This window comes from Lepidochelys kempii, chromosome 2 (assembly GCF_965140265.1).
Source record: "Lepidochelys kempii isolate rLepKem1 chromosome 2, rLepKem1.hap2, whole genome shotgun sequence".
Taxonomy (NCBI): domain Eukaryota; kingdom Metazoa; phylum Chordata; order Testudines; family Cheloniidae; genus Lepidochelys; species Lepidochelys kempii.
In genome coordinates, this window is record NC_133257.1 from 269,379,287 (window position 1) to 269,405,976 (window position 26,690).

The window sequence follows — 26,690 nt, forward strand, 5'->3', positions numbered from 1 at the left end:
AAGGTGGGTACATAACTGGTTGGAAAACCATTCCCGGAGAGTAGTTATCAGTGGTTTACAGTCACACTTCAAGGACATATTGAATGGGGTCCTGCAGGGATCAGTTCTGGGTCCAGTTCTGTTCAATATCTTCATCAATGATTCAGATAAAGTCATAGATAATATGCTTATAAAGTTTGTGGATGATACCAAGCCGGGGGATGTTGTAAGTGCTTTCCAGGATGAGGTTAAAATTCAAAATGATCTTGACAAACTGGAGAAATGGTTTGAAGAAAATAGGATGAAATTCAATAAGGAGATAAGAAATATGTGGACAAGTTGGAGAAAATCCAGAGAAGAGCAACAAAAATTATTAAAGTTCTAGAAAACATGACATACGAGGGAAGATTGAAAAAAAATTGGTTTGTTTAGTCAGGAAAAGAGAACACTGAGGGGAGGACAAGATAACAATTTTAAATTACATAAAAGGTTGTTACTAAAAGGAGGGAGACAAATTGTTATCCTTAACCTCTGAGGATAGGACAATAAACAATGGACTTAAATTGCAGCAAGGGAGGTTGAGGTTGGACATTAGAAAAAACTTCAGGGTAGTTAAGCATTGGAATAAATTGCCTAGGGAGGTTGTGGAATCTCTATTTATGGAGATTTTTAAGAGCAGCTTAGACAAACACCTGTCAGGGATGATCTACATAATACTTAGTCACGTCTTGAATGCACAAGACTAGACTAAAAGACCTCTTGAGGTCCCTTCCAGTCCTTCGAGTTTATGATTCTGTGAAATGATGTGTGTTCATGAGCAGATTCAAATTTTTGTTGTGATCTTTTTGGACATTTTGGACTGAACTAAGTAGTTAACTGGTGTTCAGCAGCATTCTCAAAGGAGAAACATGAACTTGTTGACAACTTCCCGCAGTGCTTCATGGTACTCCCTCCAAACCCTCACTTGAACCTCAATCTTTTTTGCACATGCAGCCACCAACAAGTCACAAGTTGTACATCTCTCTGATCCATCCACCTCTCCAATAAAACAGACTCAAACTACTTGACCTAATGTCTCCAGACACCCAAGGCGGCAATGTGTCCTTCCCTCAACAATACCATTCCCTTGTCTCCCCAGCAGCCATGCTGCCAACCATGTTCCTTCCTTCCCACACTTCTACCTCATTCTCTTACCCACCCATTCATCCCAAGCCTATGGCCACGGGTCATCAATGAAGCAAGCAACATGGGAGGTCTTCAGACAAGGGTCTTATTGAAGTTTCCCCCTCTACTGGCATGTTACAGTGAAGCTCCTGATAGCATATTATACTGCATCCTTCAGTCGTCAGCAAAACTGTGGCCCAGTCATTTTGCATATTTTAAAATTGATTCACACCTGTGACTGTGTAGGGAAGCAGCCATCAGTTTCTGGATCAGCATCTTTTAAAGTGACTGTGCAGTAACAGGACTTCGGTGTGTGTAGAGCGTTATTTCTTACAGAGCATTCTCTGCGAGGGGCTCTGACCTTTGGAATGTCGCCTTCCACACGCTGGTCCGAAACAGCCTGACACTGCTCACCTTCTGCACACCCTGCAAAGTTCACATTCTAAAAGACAGAAGCAGTTGTAGGGGGCCGCTCTATTGAGGAGAGAGTCCGGTGTGAGGGGAGAGTTTAAATCTACACTGGGCGTGCTGACTCTTCATCGCTATAAATTATGTGTTGTTTGAAATGACCAAAATTTGATACAATGAGATTTTAATGGAAATGCTGCCATGTTTATTATACTGCCACCATTTGGTTTTCCATAAAAAAAGTACAGATTTGACACATCTGTATACAATCCTTAATGGAATCTCTTGTGTGAAGTTATTGTAAAACAAATCTAAATGACTTAATCTAATCATAAATTGCATGTTTGTCTTTTGCTGTACTCGTGGTAAGAAGCTGAGCTATAGAACATAGGAAGCTGTAGAATTAGAATGAAGAGAAATTCTGTCCATGATTATTAATAAACTACATTTCAACTCCAAGAGAAAAACAGATAGGAAACTGAGTTATCATCATTAACCAAACCAGTAATTATACAATGAAAGAATGCACCTCCATCCTATCCTACATATAGCATATATCACAAATATCACAGGTCTCCATAGATAAACTGTAATTATACGACAACATGCTTTCCCAATTCTGTTTAATACCCCACAATGCTCAGATTCTGCCATGTCTTTTTGGTTTGTGATGTGCTGTTTCACGTCTTCTCCAAAGTTTTTGCATTTTTCTTCAAAGTTTCCATTAACATCACTGAGCACCACCTCTGCCTTAAAATATAATTCGCTAGTATAATATGAGTTTCCGTTCTCCCACACCATTCTCTCAGCTATTTCTATCAGCTTACTAACCTGCTCTTTCTGTTCTGCTCCAGTTGCTTTGTTATTGAAAGCACAGTATCGGTCCCCACACTTCTGAATCAGCGTCTGGAGATCTCTGTTATCCGAGTGTCTCACATAGTCACTCAGTGAACCATCCCCTAAATCTTCTTTTCGGGTGAACAAGACGATCATGTACCTCATGGCCTCAACTCCAAAAATCTCCTCTACTCTCCTCACCGCGTCCTTGTCTTCTTCAGTGTAACGGCCCAGCTGGATCACCAGCACCAGAGCGTGCGGGCCTGGGACAGAGAGCGCGATACAGCGACTGATCTCTTGGTAAGTGTCTGTGCTACAGATCTTTGGATCAAAAATTGCAGGAGTATCAAGCACTCGAACTGTCTTCCCATTCCAGATCCTACTGCCAGCTTTACAAATCTTAGTTACTGTCTGTGCTCCCAGTATGGATGCAAACACTCTCTCACCAAGGATGGTGTTTCCTGTTGCACTTTTCCCAGCTCCTGTTTTACCTACAAGGACGATTCTCAGTTCTGATTCCCCGTATTGGCTTTGGTAACACGAATCTGTTCAGAACAAAAATAGTAATGTCACTTCAGAGATAACAAAGTTCAGCCATGGGGGAGAGATTGATGTTTTGACATTACAGAAACGACAGGGATTTTTTGGGTGCAATCTTGCCTCCCGCTGCTTTGCTGTGTGGCCTCCCTGTGTCTCAGTACCACCACCCCGTAATGGAGTCGCAGTACTGCTATAAGAAAAGGAGTACTTGTGGCACCTTAGAGACTAACCAATTTATTTGAGCATGAGCTTTCGTGAGCTACAGCTCACTTGCTCATGCTCAAATAAATTGGTTAGTCTCTAAGGTGCCACAAGTACTCCTTTTCTTTTTGCGAATACAGACTAACACGGCTGTTCCTCTGAGTACTGCTATAGTTAGGGCTGAGAATCACTTATTGTTTAAAGGATGACTTTTCTAAATCCTCTAAAACCTGCTTGGATTGTCTCCACATTTGCTGTGCCTCCTGGAGATCTAGGGCAGGGTCATTGATCTACATTTGGGGTAATTTGAGCCAGGAGTTCCTGACAGAAAGCCCCCCTAAAAATATCATGTGACATCAACACTTTTTGATTCTTCTAAGATTTGTTTTGCCTGCAGCTGGGGCTCCGACTGCGATGCTGATCCTCCCTAAACGGGGATATAACCCATTCAGGATTGATCTCGGCTAGTGCACCCACCCAGGTCTCCTTTGGGGAAGGAATACTGAACCAGCTATTGCGGCTAAAGTGTAGAACTCCAGTATGGGCTGACTCAAACTGATGCTCTAGAGCAGGGGTCGGCAACCTTTCAGAAGTGGTGTGCCGAGTCTTCATTTATTCACTTTCATTTAAGGTTTCGCGTGCCAGTCATACATTTTAACGTTTTTTGGAAGGTCTCTCGCTATAAGTCTATATATTATATAACTAATCTATTGTTACATGTAAAGTAAACAAGGTTTTCAAAATGTTTAAGAAGCTTCATTTAAAATTAAATTAAAATGCTGATCTTATACCCTGGCCTGCTCATCCCGCTGCCAGCCTGGGGTTCCGTTCACCTAGGCCAACAGCAGGCTGAGTGAGGCCTGCGTCCGGGACCCCGGCTGGCAAGGAGCCGGCAGCCAGAACCTCAGACCAGCAGTGGGCTGAGCAGGGCCGGTGGCTGGGACCCCAGACCGGCAGTGGGCTGAGCGGCTCAGCCCACTGCCACTCAGCCCGCTGCCAGTCTGGCGTTCCGTCCGCCGGCTCCTGCCAGCCAGGGTCCCGGCTGCCGGCCCCACTCAGCCTGCTGACAGTCTGGGGTCCCGGCCCTGTCCACATAGAGTGGGTACCTACCTTCTCCCTGGTTCTAGCCATTCTCTTCCTCTCTCTGCACTGAGATGAGGGTGGGAGTGTGCTGAGAACAGGGCTGGGGGTGAAGGAGCAGGCTGGGGGTTGGGGTGCAGGGTCTGGCCAGGAGCTAGAATGAGGGAGGGGGCTCAGGGTTGGGGCAGGAGGTTTGGGTGTGGAGTGCTTACCTGGGCAGCTCCCATTTGGTGCGAGGGGTGCAGGTGGGAATGTGGATGTGTGTGTGTGTACAGGCGCTCCCGTTTGGTGCTCAGGGTGGGGATATGGGGGGTGCAAGAATCAGGGCATGGGGTATGGGGGGGCTGGGTATGTGTGGGGGGTGCAGGAGTCAGGGCAGGGGGCTGGGGGTGTGTAAGGAGGGTACAGGAGTCAGGGCAGAGGGGGCTGGTTATGTGGGGGGGGATGGGGGTGCTGGAGTCAGGGCTGGGGCTGTGCGGGGGGTGCAGGGGTCAGGGCACAGAGCTGGGGTTTGTGCGGGGTGCACGGGTCAGGGCACAGGGCTGGGGTGTGTGAGGGGGGTGCAGGGGTCAGGGCAGAAGGCTGGGGGGGCGTGAGGGGTTCAGGGGTCTGGGTAGAGGGATGGGGGGTGGGCTGGGGTCGGGGGGGTGCTCCCAGCCCCCTGCCCTGAGCGGCTCACGGCAGGGCACTGGAGGGGATATGCCAATTCCACTCCCTTCCCCAAGGTCCAGCTCCACTTTTCCCTCTCCCCCTCCCTCGCAAGGGCCATCGGCGGCAGGGAGAGAGAGGAGGAGGGGTGGGAACCCGGCAAGCCAGGGGAAGAGGCGGGGGGAGGGGGAAGCTCGCCTGCCCTGCACGGAGAGAGCCGGGGGTGGGGGGCGGAGAAGAGTGGGCCGGGCCGGGCCGGGCAGGATTTTTAATGGCATGCTGCTGACTGCCGGGGTCCACAACGTACCATTAAAAATTGGCTCGCTTGCCGTCTTTGGCGCGCGTGCCATAGGTTGCCGACCCTGCTCTCGAGAGAGTGAAATGGGCATGTGCGGCAGCAATGGGGCTCTGTTGCAAGCCAGAAGCTTGCAGGCTCTGTAGTTACTGCAGCTTGATGGCTCCAGGTGGTCATTGAATCTGAACACTTCTGGTTTAAGAACATATTTTAAAGTGCTCTAAAATCCATGTGCAGACTCCAAGTTTAGGGCATGTTTACACTCCAAAATTAAGTTGACCTAACTTATGTTGGCATAAGCGGCTACAGTAATTAGATCTCTTGTGCGTGTCTATACTTAGCTCCTTGTGTTGGCGATGTACGTCCTCACTAAGAGTGCTTGCACCAAGTGAACTGTCAGTGAGGGGCATTGTGGGACGGATTCCGAAAGCCACCAACTGTCAGTGTGAGCAACGCGGTGTCTACACTGATACTGCATCAACCTAACTACGTCGATGTTGACTCTACGCCGCTCACGGAGGTGGAGTTATTAAATCGGTGCAGTGGGAGAGTTTTGTCAGTGAGAGTGAAATGTTCATGTAGGCACTTACAGAATTAGTCGACATAAGGTGCCTTGCATCAACCTAACTCTAATGTAGACCAGGGCTTACTTTGGAAGTTTTGTAAAGGAAAACAGCATCGATTTACTAGAGGGAAGATAAAAGACTCTGGAGACCAGTTAGGCTCATACAATCATGACTCATGCTCCTCACCTGATTCTGAAGGGGCCAGGGTTCTGTGGCTGGAAGGAGCTGACACAGGCCAGAACAATGAGGGAGAGGGACAATTTTCAAAATAGGATATACAAATTACCCAAACCCACAACGAAGCACAGACAGCCACCAGCATTTCATTAGCATAAGAAAATAAGGACATTGTCATGTTAATGGTGTCTTCGTGATCAGGGAAGTGCTTAGAATCCAAAGAGGGTTGTTTTCAGAGTTGTGTTCAGCGTCCTACAACACACACACACACACTTTGATGCACAAGGTGCTGGAAATGCTGGGTAGCAACCTCAGGGTAAGGATGGGTCTGAACTAGTCGGGTGGAAAGAAAGGGGAGAAAATTCAGTTTGTTTTTTAATTTTAAATATTCCAATCAGGTCTTGTCTGACCAGCACAAGAGCAGAAGGAATAAGAAAAGAAGGGGAACCTCTCTGAGGATTATATTCATGTATTAGACTTATAGGCCAGAAGGGACCATCATGATCATTTAGTATGACTTCCTGCACATTGCAGGCAACAAACTTCATCACCCACTCTCCACTTTAAACCTGCAAGTGACCCAGGCCCCATGCTGCAGAGGAAGGCTAAAAACCCACCAGGGTCTCTGCCAGTCTGACCTGGGGGAAAGTTCCTTCCTGACCCCAAATATGGTGATCAGTTAGACCCTGGAACATGTCAGGAAGACCCACTGGTCAGACACCTCCAGTTCCAGTGTCCGTAACTCAAGAAGTACGTTGATAAATTGGAGAGGGTTCAGATATATAAGCCCTAGAATGTTAAAGGCCCTCTTCCCTATCATCTGAGAAAGGATTACTTCAGGTCAGTCAGGATCAGCTGAAAAGAGGTTACCTGAGGTCAATGAGAAACACCTGAATCCAATTAAGGGATTTAATTTGAGAGAAGAGAAGAAAGAGAGGGAGACAAGCTGTGACTATGTTAGTGGTGGCAGGGAAGTGAGCATCTCGGAAAGGAGAGGCTGTGCTTCTTCCAATAGGGGAAACAGACAGGGGGAAGGTTTCAGAGGGGCAGCCGAGTTAGTCTGTATCAGCAAAAAGAAAGAGGAGTCCTTATGGCACTTTAGAGACTAACAAATTTATTTGGGCATAAACTTTCGTGGGCTAAAACCCACGTCATCAGATGCATGCAGTGGAAAATACAGTAGGAAGATATATATATACAGAGAACTTGAAGAGATGTGGGTTGCCATACCAACTCTAACGAGACAAATCAATTAAGGTGGGCTATTATCAGCAGGAGAAAAAAAACTTTTGTAGTGATAATCAGGATGGCCCATTTCAAACAGTTGACAAGAAGGTGGGAGTAACAGTGGGGGGGAAAATTAGCATGGGGAAATAGTTTTTAGTTTGTGGATGGGTCATTACATACTTGACCCTCTGCTATTTAATATTTTGATTAAGAACCTTGAAGAAAACATAAACATTTGCAGATGACACAATCACTGGGGGAGTGGTTACTAACGAAGAGGACAGATCACTGATACAAAGCAGTCTTGCTTGTGTGGTAAGCTGGGCAGAGGAAAACAACATGTGTTTTATTATGGCTAAATGTAAATGTGTACATCTAGGAGCAAAGAATGGAGGCCATACCTGCAGGATGGGGGATTCTATCCTGGGAAGCAGTAACTCTGAAAAAACTTTGGGAATCGTGGTGGCTAATCAGCTGAACATGAGCTCTCACTGTGATGCTGTGGCCCAAAGGGCTGTTCGGATGCATAAACAGTGGTACCTCAAGTAAGAATAAAGAGGTTATTTTACCTCTGTATTTGGCACTGGTGCAGCCATTTTTGACACGGAACGTAACTCTTTCACCACTTGTGCCCATAGGCACCGACTCCGTGGGTGCTCCAGGGCTGGAACACCCATGGAGAAAAATTTGCGGGTGCTCTGCACCCACCGGCAGACAAGCTCCCCCGGCCCCTCCTCTTCCCTGCCTAGGGTGACCAGACAGCAAGTGTGAAAAATTGGGACAGGGGATGGGGGTAAAATAGGAGCCTATATAAGAAAAAGACCCAAAAATCAGGACTGTCCCTATAAAATTGGACATGTGGTCACCCTACCCCTGCCTCCTCTTCCCCCGAGCGTGCCACATCCCCGCTCCTCCCCCACCTTCCCAGCACTTCCTGCCTGCCAGCTGCCTAACAGCTGTTTGGCGGTGCTTAGGACTTTCTGAGAGGGAGGGGGAGGAGCAGGGACATGGTGTTGTGATGTTATTGATAGTATCTCTAACCGTATAGATTGCTGTTGCAACCACTGTTATATATTTGCAGTAAATATTGTACAAAGGTTGTCGTGTGAGGTTATGATTTGCTGGTTATGATTATGCTATCTGTATATGTGTATCATTTTTGTAGTTGAAGTTATGAATATTGGCTGTATACTGTCTGTATTTCAAACTTATGCTATGCTTCTGGGTGACACCCCAGACAAGTTGGTGTCAGCTCTGCCTAGCCTGCTTGATGGCCCATTAAGGACCATCAGTGATACAACTGACCCACTGAGAGGAGGCAGATATGCCTTGTGACTTAGCAAAGTATGCAGGGACTTGCCCATGTGACTCCAAACTCCATTTTGCTGTACTTTTCCACAGTAAGAACAAAGAGGTGTTCTTACACCTGGAAAAGACTATAAAAGGCTGATGCCTCATCTCCATCTGGTCTTCAATCCTGCTGCTTACCTCTGGAGGGACTTTGCTACAAACGGAAGTGCTAAACAAAGGACTCATGACCCATCCCAGCTGGGGATGTACTCCAGGGACTTGATTTGAACCCGCAGTTTATTCCATCACTGCTACAAGCCTGAACCAAGGACTTTTCCATGACTGTGTGTCATTGATTCCATTGAACCCATTCTAGCTCTCATCTCTATCTTTTTCCTTTTATGAATAAACCTTTAGATTTTAGATTCTAAAGGATTGGCAACAGTGCGATATGTGGGTAAGATCTGATTTGTGTATTGACCGGGGTCTGGGGCTTGGTCCTTTGGGATCGAGAGAACCTTTTTTCTTTTACTGGGGTGTTGGTTTTCATAACCATTTGTCCCCAAAATGAGTGGCCCTGGTGGTGATACTGGGAAACTGGAGTGTCTAAGGGAATTGCTTGTGTGACTTTCTGTTAGCCAGTGGGGTAAAACCAAAGTCCTCTCTCTTTGGCTGGTTTGGTTTGCCTTAACAGTAAAGGAACCCCAGCCTTGCCCGGCTTTAAGCAATTTGTCCTGAACTGGCTCTCTCAGTTGTGTCCCGCCAGAACCAGCATCGTTACAGGCATGCTCAGGGGAAGAGGCGGAGAAGAGGAGGGGCAGGGGCGGGGACTTGGGGAAAAGGGGTGGAATGGGGTGGGGAGGGGGCGGGGCTGGGGTGGGGTGGGAAAAGGTGGGGAGGGGCAGGGACTTTGGGGAAGTGGTGGAATGGGGGCGGGGCAAGGGCAGTGCAGGGGTGGGAAGAGGCAGTGCAGGGGCGGGGCCAGAGGGCAGGAGTGTTGAGCAACCACAGGGCAGAGGGGAAGTCAACACCTATGCATTTGATCATTCCTAAAAAAGGTTATAACCATTGATTTTAACATTCCAATCATGGGAATCTTCCCACCAAGTTTCAGTAATACCAACTAACTCAGATTTATGCTCATAAATGAACAATTCCAATTCCTCTTCTTTGTTATCCTGGCTACTATCATTGGTGTACAGGCAATTCAAGAATTTCCTGTCTTTATGTCGTGTGGTTCCTTGATTGGTTTTTTTTTTTTCTCAACATCTCATTTTTGTACAGATTGAGTGCTCAGATCTTTCCTCTTTTTACCCTCCCATTCTGTTATTAGTTTAATGCCCTGCTGAATACTGTAGCCAGCCTGTCCCCAAGAACTTTGGGCCTCCTTCTATGGGATACTCTGATGTGCGGCTCCTCAGTCCCTCCTGTTCAAGCTGTTCCACTGTGGATAAATCTATAGAAGAAGGTTCCAGGATTGTCACTCTGTCTGTGTCTTGCTCTGAAGCCTGGAATGTCTGTACAATCAACGTGACACACTAGAAACAGCTACAAGCATGGCTGGGGGCTCTTTTTGTTCAGAGTATCACCAGGTTCAATCATTACTGGGGTTTGCAGCATGACACTGCCCACTAGTTAAGTGCTCAGTGATTTTCAACTCATAAATTTTCCCTTATTTAAAATGGCCACCATCAGCTCTTACTGTCAGCCGGGGGGTGGGGAGGTGGTGCTGAAGGGCAGTCCTCTCCAAGCAGCCAGAGAAGGTAGTGTGGCCAGCTCTGAGGAACTGATCATGAATCACAGGATCTTGGCACGTGCAGGAGAAGCTGTCACAATGACACCAAAAGCTCCTCTGATTCTCTGGTTTTCAGGCATGTTGGCAGGGCTAGAGCCCTGCCCTGCCACTCCCTGAGCCCTACCTGCATGTATGGCCCAGAGCAAAGAGAAGGTCCTTGGGCAGTGGGAGGCAGGAGAGGGGGGAATTGGCAAAGTGGTGCTGCTGAGAGCTGGGAAGAGGAGAAGCCCCCAGGGAGCAGGAAGCAGGGAAGTGCTGCTGTTTGATCCCATGGAGAGATGCCCCAGAGCAGCAGGAGGGAGAGACGTGTTTCTGCTGGGTCTGGACACTACTAGGGAATGGCGGCAGTTCCCCTCTGCTAGGGGTGAGGAAAGGGCAATTGGAGTCTCCAGCTGAGCAGCCAGGAAGAGGCCTGCATTTTTGTGTACATTAAAGTTTGACTTTTCAGCAGAGGATTAGAGGGCAGTTACAATGTCCAAAGCCAGACTATGATGAACGCAGTAAGTACGGTATAAGTGCAGAACTACACTGAGCCTGCGGAAACAGATCTTGGTTCAAAACTGTGTGAAAACATGGACAATCATCCTTAGTAATCTAAGAGACAACTGGGAGGTGGGAGTGTTTGAGTCAGGTCATAGGAGTCAAAGCTGTCACATGTGCCGGCATTGCAATTTGACAATGTGCATGTTTCGCATTCACAGTCTCTCTCTGTTTATTGCCGCATGTTTTCTCCCAGCAGTCCCTGTTACTTCACCTGGCTTTACGAATTACAGCCAGGCAACACAACAGGCTTTCAGCTAGTAATTAAGTAATCATTGGTGCAGGGGGAATGGACCCTGGGTCTCCCATCTCCTAGTGGGTGCCCTAACCATGGGACTATAGAATCATTCTCCTTCTCTCTGACCCGGTGACTAAGTATTTATACACAGTGGAACAACTTCAGCAGGAGGGGCTGAGGGAGCTCATACCAGACTATCCTGTGCTCTGGTGGTTAACGCATGCTACTAAGATGTGCAGGAGACCCCTGTTCAAATCCTCTCTCTGTCAAGCAGAAGGGGGGAAGTGAACTTGGGTCTCCTGCAGCCGGGGTGAGTGTTCCAACCACTGGGCTAACCGTTAGAAGGCACTGTCTCCTCCCTCTGGATTCTGAATGGGACCTGATCTAGCAGGCATGTTCAAGTGTGTATCCTGGACTGGGCCCTGCAGCAAGAAGGTAAGAAGGTGCTTCTCTGCCTGTCCTGTCCCAGTTTGTGGATTGCGCTGGGGCTCAGGCATCCACATGCCTAGGGTGAGGCAGCCTGTGAATGACCAGACACAGACATGTAGGCGCCTAGGAGGACTTGTGGATCTCAGTGGGCCTTAAAAGTGAGACTCAGACACCTATGTAACTTTGGGGATCGGGGATCAGGAACTTGAGAGTTCCTGCTCTAGGGGGCCCCTGTGGAGTAAGTAACATGAATAGAGTTAGCATGGCATTTTCCTTGGCTTGACTGACACAGCACATGTCTTCCCCTTCACTGAGGTGTCTGGGCTTCCTTGCTCCTCCTCTTTTAGGATATGTCTGCACTTCCAGCTGGAGGGGTAAATTTAACCTCAAGGAGACACACCTGCACTAGTTCTGATAGCATTAGCACACTAAAAGTAGTGTGTAGCCATAGCAGCAGAAGAGGCTAGCCACCCACGTACATACCTAGCGTCTTAGACAGGTACTTACCTGGGGCTGCTAGCCAGTTGCACCACTCAAATCTCTGTGACTACACCTTATATGTAGCACACTAGCTCAATCAATGTGTACAGGTATGTCTCCTGGACATAGCGTAAGTGGCCATGGGAGGTTCCTGGCTGAGCGAGACCCCGTCAGATTGACAGGCAATAATGCCTTTTAAACGGTAAGTGTTTAACTTCAGTTCGTTCTTATGCTTGTTCCACTAGGATTTAAAGGCACCTAAATGTCTACTTACATCATTTCAATTATTTATAATTAAATTATTTAAATGAAAATTATTATTTTGATAGCATGCCTATCACTGTAGCAGAGCAACTGATCCCATGGTAAGAGGAGAGAATAGGAGTAATAAGAATATAGGTGTTAATTAAAGAAAGACAAAACATTCACATGGCGTGATGCATATTCATAAAGTGTACAAATGAGAGAATTCCATAGTTAGGATAAAATGTCCAGATTTCTGGACCTTCAGCCTTAACAAATAGAGTTGGGTCAAACAGGCGCTGTTAAGGGAGTGGATTAGCTGACTGCTTTCCCATACAAATACTGTCGGTCAGAATTTCAATCAGGGCTCAAGCTGTTGGAGTGTCTGTCAGGCATCTCTCGGGCATGAAGAACAAGGGGTATCCTCTGCAATACAAGTTCCAGGACAACTTAGAGGAGGACATGGATTGTCATTGCTACAGAGGGTATCTGACAGATGTGGGACTTACTCCAGGGTCTGCTGTCCTCGGAATCCAGAACTGCATTCACTTTGCCAATGTCGATTCTTCCACACCTGCTATTCCCTATACATTGCCACTGTCCACTAAGGTACTCATAAAGCCCCATCGCTGGAGTATCAGAGAATCTCAGTCTTAAGGCCAAGGTCCCCTCAGGTCACCTAACTCCCATTGAAATGGGAGCCCTGGTCTCCCACAGATTGAAGAATTGCAGGGCAAGTCCTGCTCAGCCCAGAATACGTTTCCAGTTTTGGTTCTCCCTATGTCCTGTGTGTTTGTTGTTGGGGTGAGGATGTGGAGGAGAGTAAGGTGGAGCTAAGAGCACACAGACCCTGCTTCATGTGCTCCTGGACTAGCCCTGCAGTAGGGGAAGGGAAGGTGGGTGCTGGGCAAGGAGCTGTAAACTTTTGAATCTGGCAAATTAACAGGAGCTGAGTCATAGCTAAAGGGGCAGCGTCTGAGAGTATGTGAAGGGCTCCTGCTCTCCTCTGCAAGTGAGATGATGAGACATAGCCTGAACCATATTCTTTCCACTCCCCTTTGTTTTCTGTTGTCACAGATATGGGAATTTGCTGTACTAACCTGAACAAACGTTACTGAATTACGTTTAAGTAGCTTTGGAGTCCATTGCTTTAAAAAATGCAAAGACTATCTATTATTGTGAGATTGTATGCAGCTTCTCTAGGAGGGAAGTGTTCTGAGCTTCAAAGGACTCCTTCAAACGATGTGCCAGACAAGAATGGTCTTTGGGGACAATATGTGTGAAGTGGAATTCCTCGGAAGTATCTAGTGGGAGGTGAATGCAAATACCTTCCCCGTTTATGCAAAGACCCAACCTTTTGAAGCTACTCCCTGAGGAGAGAACCATTGTCTATGATTTACCCATTCCCAGATTAAAGTCCAAGGCTGTATAGGGGAGGGAATAAACATTTCATGAGCGTGCTTGTTCTGAGGAAAAGGTGTTAAGAATTTGTAACTACAGGAAAATCCCTGTGTGGGGTTTGAAGGACTAACCCCGCCAGAGCCATTATTGGTATAATTATTAGCATGTGTGTTTGCTCTTTTATCTAGAACACAGGAAAATCTGAAATGAGCCCTATGGCACAAGTGAAGGCAAAATACGATATATTGTTTTTTTACCATGGGGAGCTTCTTCGTCTGCTGCCTGCTGTTTTCTCACCATATTTTTTCTGAAATATTAATGGAAAAACAGCACCATTTAGAAATTTATAATCACTTAGAAGTGTAGCAAATACAAATGGAGAGCTAAAACACACAGTATCTCCTTACATACATTTGTGCAGTATTGATCACCAGAAATTGAGAAGGATTTGGTGGGAGAATCAAAGGTTGTCTGAAGAGTATTTTTTTCTCTCTCTCCTTTTTTTTATTTAGTTATTTTTACGATGTTGAGGGGCTCAGGAATCCTGCCTTCATGGAATTATTTAAATATTGTGTGAAAATTCTGCATGGAGACCGTGAAGGTTAATCAAAGCCCTGACTTAGCTTGTTTTGGTTCTTCCAGGTCATCGGGGACCCATGAAATCAGTTGCCCCTTCTGCATAAAGTCTGAACACAAAGAGATGGGGAAGTACAAGTGGAGCCCTTCACACTGCTACAATGATTGTTGACCTCTAGTTCAGAGCTACTGTACAATGAAAAACACATGGAAAAGTGTGTGTGCGGGGGACATTTCAAACTCATCTAGGTGGCTTAAGAATCAATGGGACTTGTGCTTCTAAGTCACATGCCAGGATTTTCAAAAGTGACTCGTTAATTTAGATCAGGGGTCTGCAACCTATGGCACGCGAGCCAATTTTTAATGGCACGTTGCGGACCCTGGCAGTCAGCAGCATGCCATTAAAAATCCTGCCTGGGCCAGCTTGGCCCGCTCTTCTCCACCCCCCACCCCCGGCTCTCTCTGTGCAGGGCAGGCAAGCTTCCCCCTCCCCCCGCCTCTTCCCCCAGCTTGCCGGGTTCCCGCCCCTCCTCCTCTCCCTCCCTGCCACCGATCAGCTAACGGCCCTTGCTATGGAGGGGGAGAGGGAAAAGTGAAACGAGACCTTGGGGAAGGGGGTGGAATCGGCATATCCCCTCCAGCGCCCTGCCATGAGCCGCTCAGGGCAGGGGGCTAAGAACACACCCCCAACCCCAGGCCACCCCCCCAGCCCTCTGCCCTGACCCCTGCACCCGCCTCACATACCCCCAGCCCTGTGCCCTGACCCCTGCACCCTCCTCACACCCACCCAGCCCTCTGCCCTCAGCCCTGTACCCCCCTCACACCCCAGCCCCGTGCCCTGACCCCTGCACCCCCCCACAACCCCAGCCCTGACTCCGGCATCCCCCCACATAACCAGCCCCCCTACCCTGACTCCTGCACCCTCCTCACACACCCCCAGCCCCCTGCCCTGAATCCTGCACCCCCCCACACCACCACCCCGAGCACCAAACAGGAGCTCCTGCACACACACACACCCACATTCCCACCCGCACCCCTCGCACCAACTGGGAGCTGCCCAGGTAAGTGCTTCACACCCAAACCTCCTGCCCCAACCCTGAGCCCCCTCCCTCATTCTAGCTCCTGGCCAGACCCTGCACCCCAACGCCCAGCCTGCTCCTTCACCCCCGTCCTGTGCTCAGTGCACTCCCACCCCCAGCTCAGTGCAGAGAGAGGAGGAGAATGGCTAGAACCAGGGAGAAGGTAGGTACCTACTCTGTGTGGACAGGGCCGGGATCCCAGACCGGCGGCAGGCTGAGTGGAGCCGGCAGCCAGGACTGTGGCTGGCAGGAGCCAGCAGACGGAACCCCAGACCGGAAGTGGGCTGAGCTCAGGCCACTGCCAGTCTCGGGTTCTGGCCGCCGGCCCCTTGCCAGCCGGGGTCCCGGCCGCAGGCCTCACTCAGCCTGCTGTCGGCCTAGGTGAACGGAACCCCAGGCTGGCAGCGGGCTGAGCGGGCCGGCAGCGTAAGATCAGCATTTTAATCTAATTTTAAATGAAGCTTTTTAAACATTTTGAAAACCTTGTTTACTTTGCATATGACAATAGTTTAGTGTTATAATATAGAGACTTATAGCGAGAGACCTTCCAAAAAACGTTAAAATGTATGACTGGCACGCGAAACCTTAAATGAAAGTGAATAAATGAAGACTCGGCACACCACTTCCGAAAGGTTGCTGACCCCTGATTTAGATGCTTATATTTTTGGGTGTACACCTAAGACACCTTGAAGGGGACAGATTTTCAGAGAGTGGGTGCTCAATAATTTCTGCAAATCAGGCACCTTTTAGGGGTCTCAAGTAGGGCCCTCAAAACTGAGGCATCAAAATTCAAACTGGAGGGCTACTTCAAGCAGAGAAGGGCTACTAGGATGATCCGAGGAATGGAAAACCTACTTTATGATAAAAGTGGCAAAATGTCCAGTGCACCTTATAGACTAACAGACGTATTGGAGCATAAGCTTTCGTGGGTGAATACATGACATGCATCCAACAAAGTGGGTATTCACCCACGAAAGCTCATGCTCCAATACGTCTGTTAGTCTACAAGGTGCCACAGGACTCTTTGCCACTTTCACAGATCCAGACTAACACGGCTACCCCTCTGATACTACTTTATGATAGAAGTCTCAGGGAGCTTCGCTTGTTTAGCCTAACCAAGCACAGGCTGAGGGGAAATATGATCACTCTCTACAAATACATCAGAGGGACAAACCAGGGAGAGAGAGGAGTTATTTAGGTTAAGTGCCAATGTGGACACAAGAACAAACTGGCCACCCACAAGTTTAGACTTGAAATTAGATGAAGGTTTCTGACCATCAGAGGAGTGAAGTTCTGGAACAGCCTCCCAAGGGGAGCAAGTGGGGGCAAAAAACCTAACTGGCTTCAAGACTGAGCTTGATATATTTATGGAGGGGACAGTGTGATGGGACTGCCTACAATGGCATGTGGCCCAACAGTGACTGCCAGTAGCAAAAATCCCCAACAGTCAGAGATGGGGCACTAGATGAGGAGAACTCTGAGTTACTACAGAGAATTCTTTCCCAGGTATCTACCCTGGCAGGTCTTGCCCACATGCTCAGGGTCTAACCAATTGCTGTATTTGAGGTTTGTAAAGAATTTTCCTCTGGATCAGATTGGCAGACCCTGGGAGGTTTATACTTTCCTCTGCAGCATGAAGCATGAGTCGCTTGCAGGTTTAAACTGGTGTAAATGGTGAATTCTCTGTCACTTAAGTCTTTAAACCATGATTTGAGAACTTCTATAACTCAGCCAGGGGTTCGGGGTCTATTACAGGAGTGGGTGGGTGAGATTCTATGGCCTATGTTGTGCAGGAGGTCAGACTAGATGATCACGACGGTCCCTTCTGATCTAAAGACTATGAGTCTAACTCTCCAGTCATTTTGAAGAATCTTAGCTTTAGGCACTTTTGAAATAATTCATATAGAAACTGAGAAAAACTGAGAAAAAAGTATTAAAAGGGATAACATTTTTAAAAAGAGAAATTTGTCTAAGGTACAGTAATAATTAAAGAGAGGCTAATACGAAAAGGTTAAGGATTAATAATAATGGTAATAGTTAAAAGTTAATAATTAGCAAAGAACACTCTGAGGTGGATAAAAAAAAGATTTGCATGAACTGTGCATTATCTAAACTGAATGAACAATGAGAGGAAAATGTCTTCTCTGTAATTCTATGTGAGCAGGAAACAGAGCCAGTTCCAGAGGCACAAAATAAATCAAGCTGACCACACCCTACTTCAAAACAATTTAATTGTTAAATTAATGTAACAAATGGGCTCAGTGACCAATATGTCTTTTAACACAGCCAAATATAGTGTCACCCATTCATAAAAAAAGAATGCAAGTCCCAGTTGAAAGAGGGGGATTGTATCCAGGACAGCAGTGACTCTGAGACAGGTGTAGGGGTGCCCTAGTGCCCTAACCAGGAGATGTCACACTAAGATTAAATAGGTTTTGTAGTCAAAGAGGAAAGGATCCATTGGTGGTGGTTCAGATTGGCACTAATGACACTGCGTTGAGGGATATCTTGCAGATAGTGAATGACTTTAGGGACCTCCGAAGCATGTTGAAGAAGAATGTCCAAGCGATCTTCCGCAAGATCCTTCTTGTTCCACAAGCAAAGGAAGACAGAAGGCAGAAGTTTATGGAAGTGAACCACTGGCTAGGTAAGTGATGTAGGGCGAAAGATTTTGATATTGTGGAATACATTGCTCCACCTTCTATGGGGTGTGGAGATTGTATAGTTTGGATGGCCTACACCTCCATAGAAAAGGGACCAATTTTCTCAGGACAGGTTGGTTACAGTAGTCAGGAGGGCATTAAACCATCAATAGAACAAGAGGGTAAGAAGAGGAAAGATGAGTACTCATCACAGAATTAATATCTTGAGAACAAAAATAATCAAGGAACCAAAGGACATGAAGAAAAACATTCTTGACTTGCCTATACACTAATGGTAGGAGCATAAGTAACAAACAAAAGGAACTGGAATAGTTCATTTATGACCATAAATTCTATCTAGTTGGTATTACTAAAGCCTGAGAGATGATTTCCATGATTGGAATATTAGCATAAATCATTATATTCTATTTAGGAAGGATTGAGTGCAAATGGAGAGTGGGGGTGATAGGATGAAATATTGCATTACCTGTTTATGATCTTGAATGCTTGTGGATCAATGTCCTAAGAGATAAAAAGCACAAGATAAGGTATTAGTTGGTGTCTGCTACTAGCCACCAAATCACACTAGGGAACAGGATAACTGGCTCATTATGCACCTGTCTATAATGTGTAGGAAAAAACCTGCATGATCACGGGGGACTTCACTCTGAATGACAAATGCCGGAGGTCTCACGCTGCCAGTACTAAAACACCCTTGGAATTTCTAAATATTATACCTGACAATTTCCGAATTCAAAGAGTGGTGCAGAAAGTGTGGTGGGGAATTCTACATTAGCCCTCATCTTGGTGGATAAAGACGAACTGATCACACAACTGAATATTTATAGTAACTTGGGTACAAACGCTCATGACATTTATAATGTAGAAACCGAATAAAATCCAGACCAGTGATATATATACTTGGTGCTTTTAAAAGGCCAATTTCACAAAGCTGATAACAATTAGAGCCAATGCAGCTGGAAGGAAGAATTTAATCAGAAAAAAATGTGAATAATAATTAGGAATTGTTTAAGAACGCTTTACTAGAAGCCCAAAAAGCCACAATCAAGGAAGAAAGCCATATTGGTTAAAATGCCAACCTGGTTTAGAGGGCAAGTGAAGCAGCTATACAAATAATAATAAAGGGGAAGTTGACAGTAATCAATATAAGGCCTAGTCTACGCTGCACAGCTTTGTTGACAAAAGAGTAGAGGGTTACACACTGAAATGCTCCTCTCACCAATGTATCTCCTCTGCTAGGCCGACATAATAAAGCCATCTCAAAGAGAGGCTTATGTTGGTGGAGTTAGGGTGAGGCAGTGTTTGTGTAGAGACTGCATTCCTTACATCAGCTGTTGGCTGTCATTCTTCTGTGAAATTGACAAGAAAGTCAGGTAGCTAGAGCCCAAATGACCCCCGCTCCTCTGGGGAGCTGGATCCCACTCATGGCTAGGAGCTGGAAAGAGAAGCCCAAGTGGATGGACCCTACTCCCGGCTGGGGGTCAGAAGCCCAGGTGGCTGGACCCCACTCCTGGCTAACAGCCGGGGAGAGAAGACATGGCTCTGGAGCCAACTGACAAGGCTGTCCAGCAGTGAGCGGGTGTGGGGATAAAAGACTGGAGCAGCTGGACCCTGTTCCCTCGGGGCAAGAAGCCCTGGGCAGCTTCCCACCCCTGCTCCCATTAGGGAACAGGGAGGTGAGAAGCACTGGACATCTTCCCCCCCACACTCCTGGCAGGGAATGCGGAGACAAGAAACCGGGGTGACTTCTCCCCACTCCCAACAGGGAACAGGGAGCTGGATGGAGGAGGCAGATTGCTGGGAGCCTGTGGGGCAGCCAGGCAGGGAGCTGTTAGCGGAGCTGAGAGACTGGGGTCTCAGCTCCTGTCAAGGTTCCTTCCCCACTCTGAACTCTAGGGTACATATGTGGGGACCCGCATGAAAAACCTCTAAGCTTATTTTTACCAGCTTAGGTTAAAACTTCCCCAAGGTACAAACTATTTTACCTTTTGCCCTTGGACTTTATTGCTGCCACCACCAAGCGTCTAACAAATATATAACAGGGAAAGAGCCTGCTTAGAAATGTCTTTCCCCCGCCACCAAAAATCCTCCCCAACCCCTACAACCCCTTTCCTGGGGAAGGCTTGATAAAAATCCTCACCAATTTGCAGAGGTGAACACAGACCCAAACCCTTGGAACTTAAGAACAATGAAAAAGCAATCAGGTTCTTAAAAGAAGAATTTTAACTGAAGAAAAAAAGTAAAAGAATCACCTCTGTAAAATCAGGATGGTAAATATCTTACAGGGTAATCAGATTCAAAACATAGAGAATCCCTCTAGGCAAAACCTTAAGTTACAAAAAGACACAAAAACAGGAATATACATTACATTCAGCACAGCTTATTTTATCAGCCATTTAAACAAACCAGAATCTAACACATATCTAGCTAGATTACTTACTAAGTTCTAAGACTCCATTCCTTTTCTGTTCCTGGCAAAACAACACACAGACAGAGAGAGCCTTTGTTTCTCCCCTCCTCCAGCTTTGAAAGTATCTTGTCTCCTTATTGGTCATTTTGGTCAGGTGCCAGCGAGGTTATCCTAGCTTTTTAACCCTTTACAGGTTAAAGGGTTTTTCCTCTGGCCAGGAGGGATTTTAAAGGTGTTTACCCTTCCCTTTATATTTATTACAGATCCCCCCACTGTCCCTGTTAGGTTGGTGGAAGTGCTTCTGGTGAGGACACACACCACTGATCCAAGGAAGGTATTGTGGACATCAGCCACCACAGAAATTATTGCAGTGACTGTAAGTCAACTGTAAGTCATAAGTCAACTTATAAGTCGACCTAACATAAGTCAACTTATCTTTGTAGTGTAGACAAGGTCTAATTCAGAAACTAGGAGTGGAAGAAAATTGATAAGGGAAGCAAAGGGACACAAGGAAAAATCTGTGGTCAACAGAGTTAGTCAATAACAAGGAAATTATAAATTATATGGGGGCAAAAGAATGCTAACAATGGTATTAGTCATTACTAGATGTGAATGGTAGAATTATCAGTAATGGTGGTGAAAGGGCAGGAGTTTTCAACAATATTTCTGTTCTGGCACTGGAGAAAAAAAATCATGTCATTTCATAAGACTCTGTCCATTCCATAGTATCTCAGGAGGCTGTTAAACAGCAGCTACTAAAGTCAAACATTTTTAAATCAGCAAATCTTGATAACTTGCAACCACGAGTTTTAAAAGAGCTGGCAGAGGAGCTAATTGAAAAATTGATATTGATTTTCAGTAAGTGTTAGAACATTGGGAATTTCCAGAAGACTGGAAGAAACTAATGCTGTATCAGTATTAAAAACAGTAAAAGGGATGACCCAAATAGTTATGCGTCTGTCAGTCTGATGTTTATCCCAGGTGAAGCCATAGAGTGGCTGATATGGGACTTGATTAATAAAAAATTAAAAGAGGGTAATATAATTAAGACCAATGTACATGCATTTATGGAAAATAGATCCTCTTAAAGTAAGTTGGTATCTTTTTTATGAGATTACAAGTTTGGATGATAAAGATAACAGGGTCGATATAGTATTCTTACATTTCCATACTTGATACCGCACAGCGTTTTGATTAAGAAACTAGAATGATGCAAAATTAAAACAGCAGACATTAAATGGATTGAAAACTAGCATCCACATTTCAAGAAGGATGTTGAAAGACTGTAGAGTGTTCAGAGCAGAGCCATGAGAATGATTAAAGGATTAGAAAACCTGCGTTAGAGTGAGAAACTCAAGGTCAATCTCCTCATCTTAACAAAGAGAATGTGAAGAGGTGACTCGATCATAGCCTCTAAGTATCGATGTGGGGAACAAAAATTTGATAGAGGGATCTTTAATCTAGCAGACAAAGGTATAAAAATATCTAATGGCGGGATGTTTGAGCAAGACAAATTCAGTCCGGAAATAAGGCACACGTTTACAATAGAGAGTGTAATTAAACACTGGACTAAGTTACCAAGAGTTGTGGTGAATTTTCTCTCAATGGAAAATTTTAACTCAAGACTGGATATTTTTCTAAAGCCCCACCAAAAGGGAGCAAAGTCTAAGTAGCCCAGGAGAGCCCTGGGATGGGTTCCAATCCCTCTGAGAGGGGACCAAGTACCTGCAGCACACACGTGCTCATATTTAGGACATCTTCATAGTCTGTGACTGGCATCTCAAGAGGGCAGAGTCTGGGAAGCTTGAAACGCACTAGGAGCTCCTCAGAAACCTGCTGCATCCATTCTGATTTATATGTTCACTGTCAACCACCTAGTTCTTCTCCTGGAAATCAATATCTAATGTACAATTATTTATCTAAGGTTCATTACTATCAAACAATTTCCAAGGGAATCTCCTTTCTCCTTTGAAGTTCAGGGATGATTTAGGCACCCAAATCCAGGTTTTTAAAGGTATTTAGGTGCCTAAAGGTACAGATAGCCACCTAATGTAATTTGCAAAAGCACCTAAGCAGGTTTGGTGCCTAAGTTCCACTGAAATTAACGAAAGTGCTTAAAATGCTTCAAATATTTCTTGTAAAAATGTGAGCAGACAAAAATGTAGGATCTAGCTGGTCTGCATGAAGTGAGAAAATCATGTTCTACCCAGGACTTGGTGGAATCATTGAAAATCTCACTTTTCCATTGTACTTTCATCACCTGTGGCAATGATTCAACATACAGTATGTTAAACCAAATCCCCACAAGGTATCCTAGATACATACCAGGTTTGGTTCTTTGAGGTGCTGAGCGCCTGCAGAGAAGGTTTGCGGGCACTGGGCATCTCTGCACCCAGCTGAGCTTAGCACAGTGACTGAGTAGGGAGGAAGGTGGCTTTACAACACCTTTAACTTGGGACAAAGGCAGGAGCGGGGGGGAGGGCTGGACTCTCTCGCAGGGTAGAGTAGCCTCCAGACTGCCCAAAATGACACCCAGCTGCCTTGCGGTTGTTGCAGCAGTTGGGAACAAGAAGTTACATCATCTGTGCATTTCAAGCATTCTCTGTCCGAACTTTGTTCCCCTCACTCCCGCCCCCCACATTCTCCCATCTCAGGCAGGCTTTAGGCACCCAAATGCCAGAGAGAAACCGGCTTGTTCCCTGCATTTCCACCTGCCTAACTCAGACATATTTTCATTTTTCACTCTTTGTAGGCAGTTTAAAATACTCCCCCTTGCCAACCCCAGTCCCTCCTATACATACAACCTTTTCGGTGTCAGTTGAGTTTGGAGATCAAATCTGTGAGATTTCTTCAGATGAAGCAGATATTTACAACTTCTGCACAGTCCTCCCAGCTTGTGGTATTACTCAAAAATGTCTGAAGTCTTCTGGTTTCTCTTTTTGACAGTAGTTTCGTATTAATAGTGGATGAAACTGTTGTGAAAATGAAAACGAACTACTCAGTGATTCAAATTTCTTTGTAACTAAATGCAGTGCGATGAGCCGCTGCCACTGACCAGGAAATACCTTTTGCTAAATGAAGAAGTCTGAATTTTACAGGAAGTGGGTTTGTGCTGAACGTATGAGAACATTCAGCCTGCATCCAAACTACCCTGTGTTTAAGGACAGAACAACATCAACCGCCATAAAGAAAGCCACACAAAGATTATATGAACAGTATGCAACAGATCTAACCATTTAGACATGACAAATCCTGCATTTTGGCAGGGGGTTATGCTAGATGACCCTTGCGGTCCCTTCTAACCCTATGAGTTTGCAAATATGTGCCATTTTAAGTGAGTAAATAAATACAGGACTGTACCCAGGAAGATGTATGTGTGTGAGAAACAAAGAAAAATGCACAACCAGATTCATCAGAGATCTATACAATATTTGTGTGTGTATCTATCTATATAAAAACCTTTTGATGCTCTGACAAAAGTAGCGATCAGAAATCTTGGGCTGTGATATTTTTCTCTGATGACACATTGTAACCATTAACGATTAATAATAATCATATCTCTATATGTATTATTATTTTGGTAGCATGTGAAGGCTCCAGTTGAACCCCATCATTCTGAGTAGTGTTCAGACACAGAAAAGACATACTCCCTGCCCACAAGGGCTTACAGTATAAAGACACAAACAGAAATGAAGACTAGGGGATGGGATAAAACATACAAACAAAAGAATCTGGTGAAGAATTGGGATGTACTAAAAATGTGCCAGATTTCCCCATACAGAAAACATACAAACTGCAACATGTGGGAGGCATACGGTGCATCCTTTTAGGGAGGCAACATCAGTTTGTCACTATAATTTTGCAGATATTTCTAAACTATTTTATTGACAGAAAAAGAAAAAAAACCCAGGTGAATCCTAGTAGTTTTGGCAGAACAGCAGCATCCTGGAAGGACAATGTAAAAACTGGAGGGATCTGTGAAGCCGAAGTCTGCATTCAGACAGCTAAAGCCAAATTTTCAGAAGCAGAGGGGAGAATTCCATGTGCAAATAAACAGCTGCAGTTACGCAGGAATTACTGAGATTAGACATTAACCACATACACAACTAGATACCGAACCAAGGGTCTGTGCTCTCTGGGGTAAACTGGATCTACACACTGTGGCAATCATCTCTTTGTTTTTGTACAGCACCCAACGCAATTCAGTTGCCCACTCAGAATCATAGAATCATAGAATATCAGGGTTGGAAGGGACCTCAGGAAGTCATGTAGTCCAACCCCTGCTCAAACCTGGACCAATCCTCTGCTAAATCATCCCAGCCAGGGCTTTGTCAAGCCTGACCTTAAAAACTTCAAAGGAAGGAGATTCCAGCACCTCCCTAGTGAAAAAGTTTTTCCTAATATCCAACCTAAACCTCCCCCACTGCAACTTGAGACCATTGCTCCTCGTTCTGTCATCTGGTACCACTGAGAACAGTCTAGAGCCATCCTCTTTGGAACCCCCTTTCAGGTAATTGAAAGCAGCTATCAAATCCCCCCTCACTCTTATCTTCTGCAGACTAAACAAGCCCAGTTCCCACTAATTCTTCCAAGTTTGTGAGCAGCAGGTCAAGAAGAGCTCTGCCCCTAGTTGGTTCCTCCAGCACTTGCACCAGGAAATTGTCCCCTACACTTTCCAAAAACTTCCTGGATTGTCTGTGAACTGCTGTATTGCTCTCCCAGCAGATATCAGGGTGATTGAAGTCTCCCATGAGAACCAGGGGCTGCGATCTAGTAACTTCCGTGAGTTGCTGGAAGAAAGCCTCGTCCACTTCATCCCCCTGGTTTGGTGGTCTATAGCAGACTCCCATCATGACATCACCCTTGTTGCTCACACTTCTAAACTTAATCCAGAGACTCTCAGGTTTTTCTGCTGTTTCATACCGGAGCTCTGAGCAGTCATACTGCTCCCTTACATACAATGCAACTCCCCCACCTTTTCTGCCCTGCCTGTCCTTCCTGAACAGTTTATAACCATCCATGACAGTACTCCAGTCATGTGAGTTATCCCACCAAGTCTTTGTTATTCCACTCACATCATAATTCCTTGACTGTGCCAGGACTTCCAGTTCTCCCTGCTTGTTTCCCAGGCTTCTTGCATTTGTGTCTAGGCACTTGAGATAACTTGCTGTTTGTCCTGCTTTCTTATTATGGGGCAGGAGCCCTCCCCTCTCAGGCTCTCCTGCTCGTGCTTCCTCCCGGTATCCCGTGTCCCCACTTACCTCAGGGCTTTAGTCTCATTCCCCCAGTGAACCTAGTTTAAAGCTCTCCTCAGTAGGTTAGCCAGCCTGCTTGCGAAGATGCTCTTCCCTCTCTTTGTTAGGTGGAGCCCATCTCTGCCTAGCACTACTCCTTCTTGGAATACCATCCCATGGTCAAAGACACCACCTGCGTAGCCATTCGTTGACTTCCACGATTCGATGGTCTCTACCCAGGCCTTTTCCTTCCACGGGGAGGATGGATGAGAACACCACTTGCACCTCAAACTCCTTTATCCTTCTTCCCAGAGCCACGTAGTCTGCAGTGATCCGCTCAGGGTCATTCTTGGCAGTATCATTGGTGCCCACGTGGAGAAGCAGGAAGGGGTAGCGATCCGAGGGCTTGATGAGTCTCAGCAGTCTCTCCGTCACATCGTGAATCTTAGCTCCTGGCAAACAGCAGACTTCTCAGTTTTCCCAGTCAGGGCGGCACATAGATGACTCAGTCCCCCTGAGGAGAGAGTCCCCGACCACCACCACCCGCCTCCTTCTCTTGGGAGCGGTGGTCGTGGAACCCCCATCCCTAGGACAGTGGATCTCATGCCTTCCAATCGGTGGAGTCTCCTTCTGCTCCCTTCCCTCAGACGTATCATCTAGTCCACTCTCCGCATTAGTACCTGTGGAGAGAACATGAAAACGGTTACTTACCTGTATCTGCATTGCTGGTACGTGGACGCTCCCCTTTCTTCTTCTGGAGGTCACATGCTGCCAAATTTCTTCACCGTCCTCCTGTCCCCGCTGCACAGCCTGCTCTGAATCTTCAGAACATTGTGTCCGTAGAAGCATATCCTGACGTCTGTCCAAGAAATCTTCAGATTCTCTTATGCAACGCAGGGTCGATACCTGTTGCTCCAGACCTTGAACCTTCTCTTCCAATATGGAGACCAGCTTGCACTTTGTACAGACAAAGTCGCTTCTGTCCTGTGGAAGAAAGACAAACATGGCACATCCAGTGCAGGACACAACAGCTGAACACTCCCCATCCATATTACCTTCCTTCTACGAGCTTCCTCAGGAGTTGTAGTAACTACTCAGAGAAGCCGGCAAGATGTCAGCCTCAGTGGGCTCTCCCCAGGCAAACTCCCAGGCAAACTCCCTATGTTAGCCTCTCTGCTGTTCACCGCTCA

The 26,690-nt window shown here is 46.2% G+C and overlaps 1 protein-coding gene across 3 annotated transcripts; it reads right to left on the reverse strand.

Annotated features, from left to right (window-relative positions):
• Window positions 1-1,703: 1,703 nt before the first annotated feature.
• Window positions 1,704-26,485, reverse strand: LOC140905792 (GTPase IMAP family member 9-like). 3 transcript variants are annotated; one of them, XM_073329276.1, is made up of 7 exons: window positions 26,212-26,485; window positions 23,071-23,238; window positions 20,109-20,183; window positions 19,076-19,205; window positions 18,323-18,357; window positions 13,796-13,845; window positions 1,704-2,933 (listed from the first exon to the last, which is right to left on the reverse strand). In XM_073329276.1, the coding sequence occupies exons 4-7, from the start codon at window positions 19,112-19,114 to the stop codon at window positions 2,044-2,046; spliced, it is 1,014 nt and encodes a 337-aa protein (XP_073185377.1). In that variant the 5' UTR covers window positions 19,115-19,205; window positions 20,109-20,183; window positions 23,071-23,238; window positions 26,212-26,485; the 3' UTR covers window positions 1,704-2,043. The 3 variants fall into 3 exon arrangements, with proteins under 3 accessions (XP_073185377.1, XP_073185379.1, XP_073185378.1); XM_073329278.1 differs by lacking the exons at window positions 19,076-19,205; window positions 26,212-26,485 and having other exon boundaries at window positions 23,071-23,427; XM_073329277.1 differs by lacking the exons at window positions 19,076-19,205; window positions 20,109-20,183; window positions 26,212-26,485 and having other exon boundaries at window positions 23,071-23,427.
• Between the last annotated feature and the right edge of the window lie 205 nt (window positions 26,486-26,690).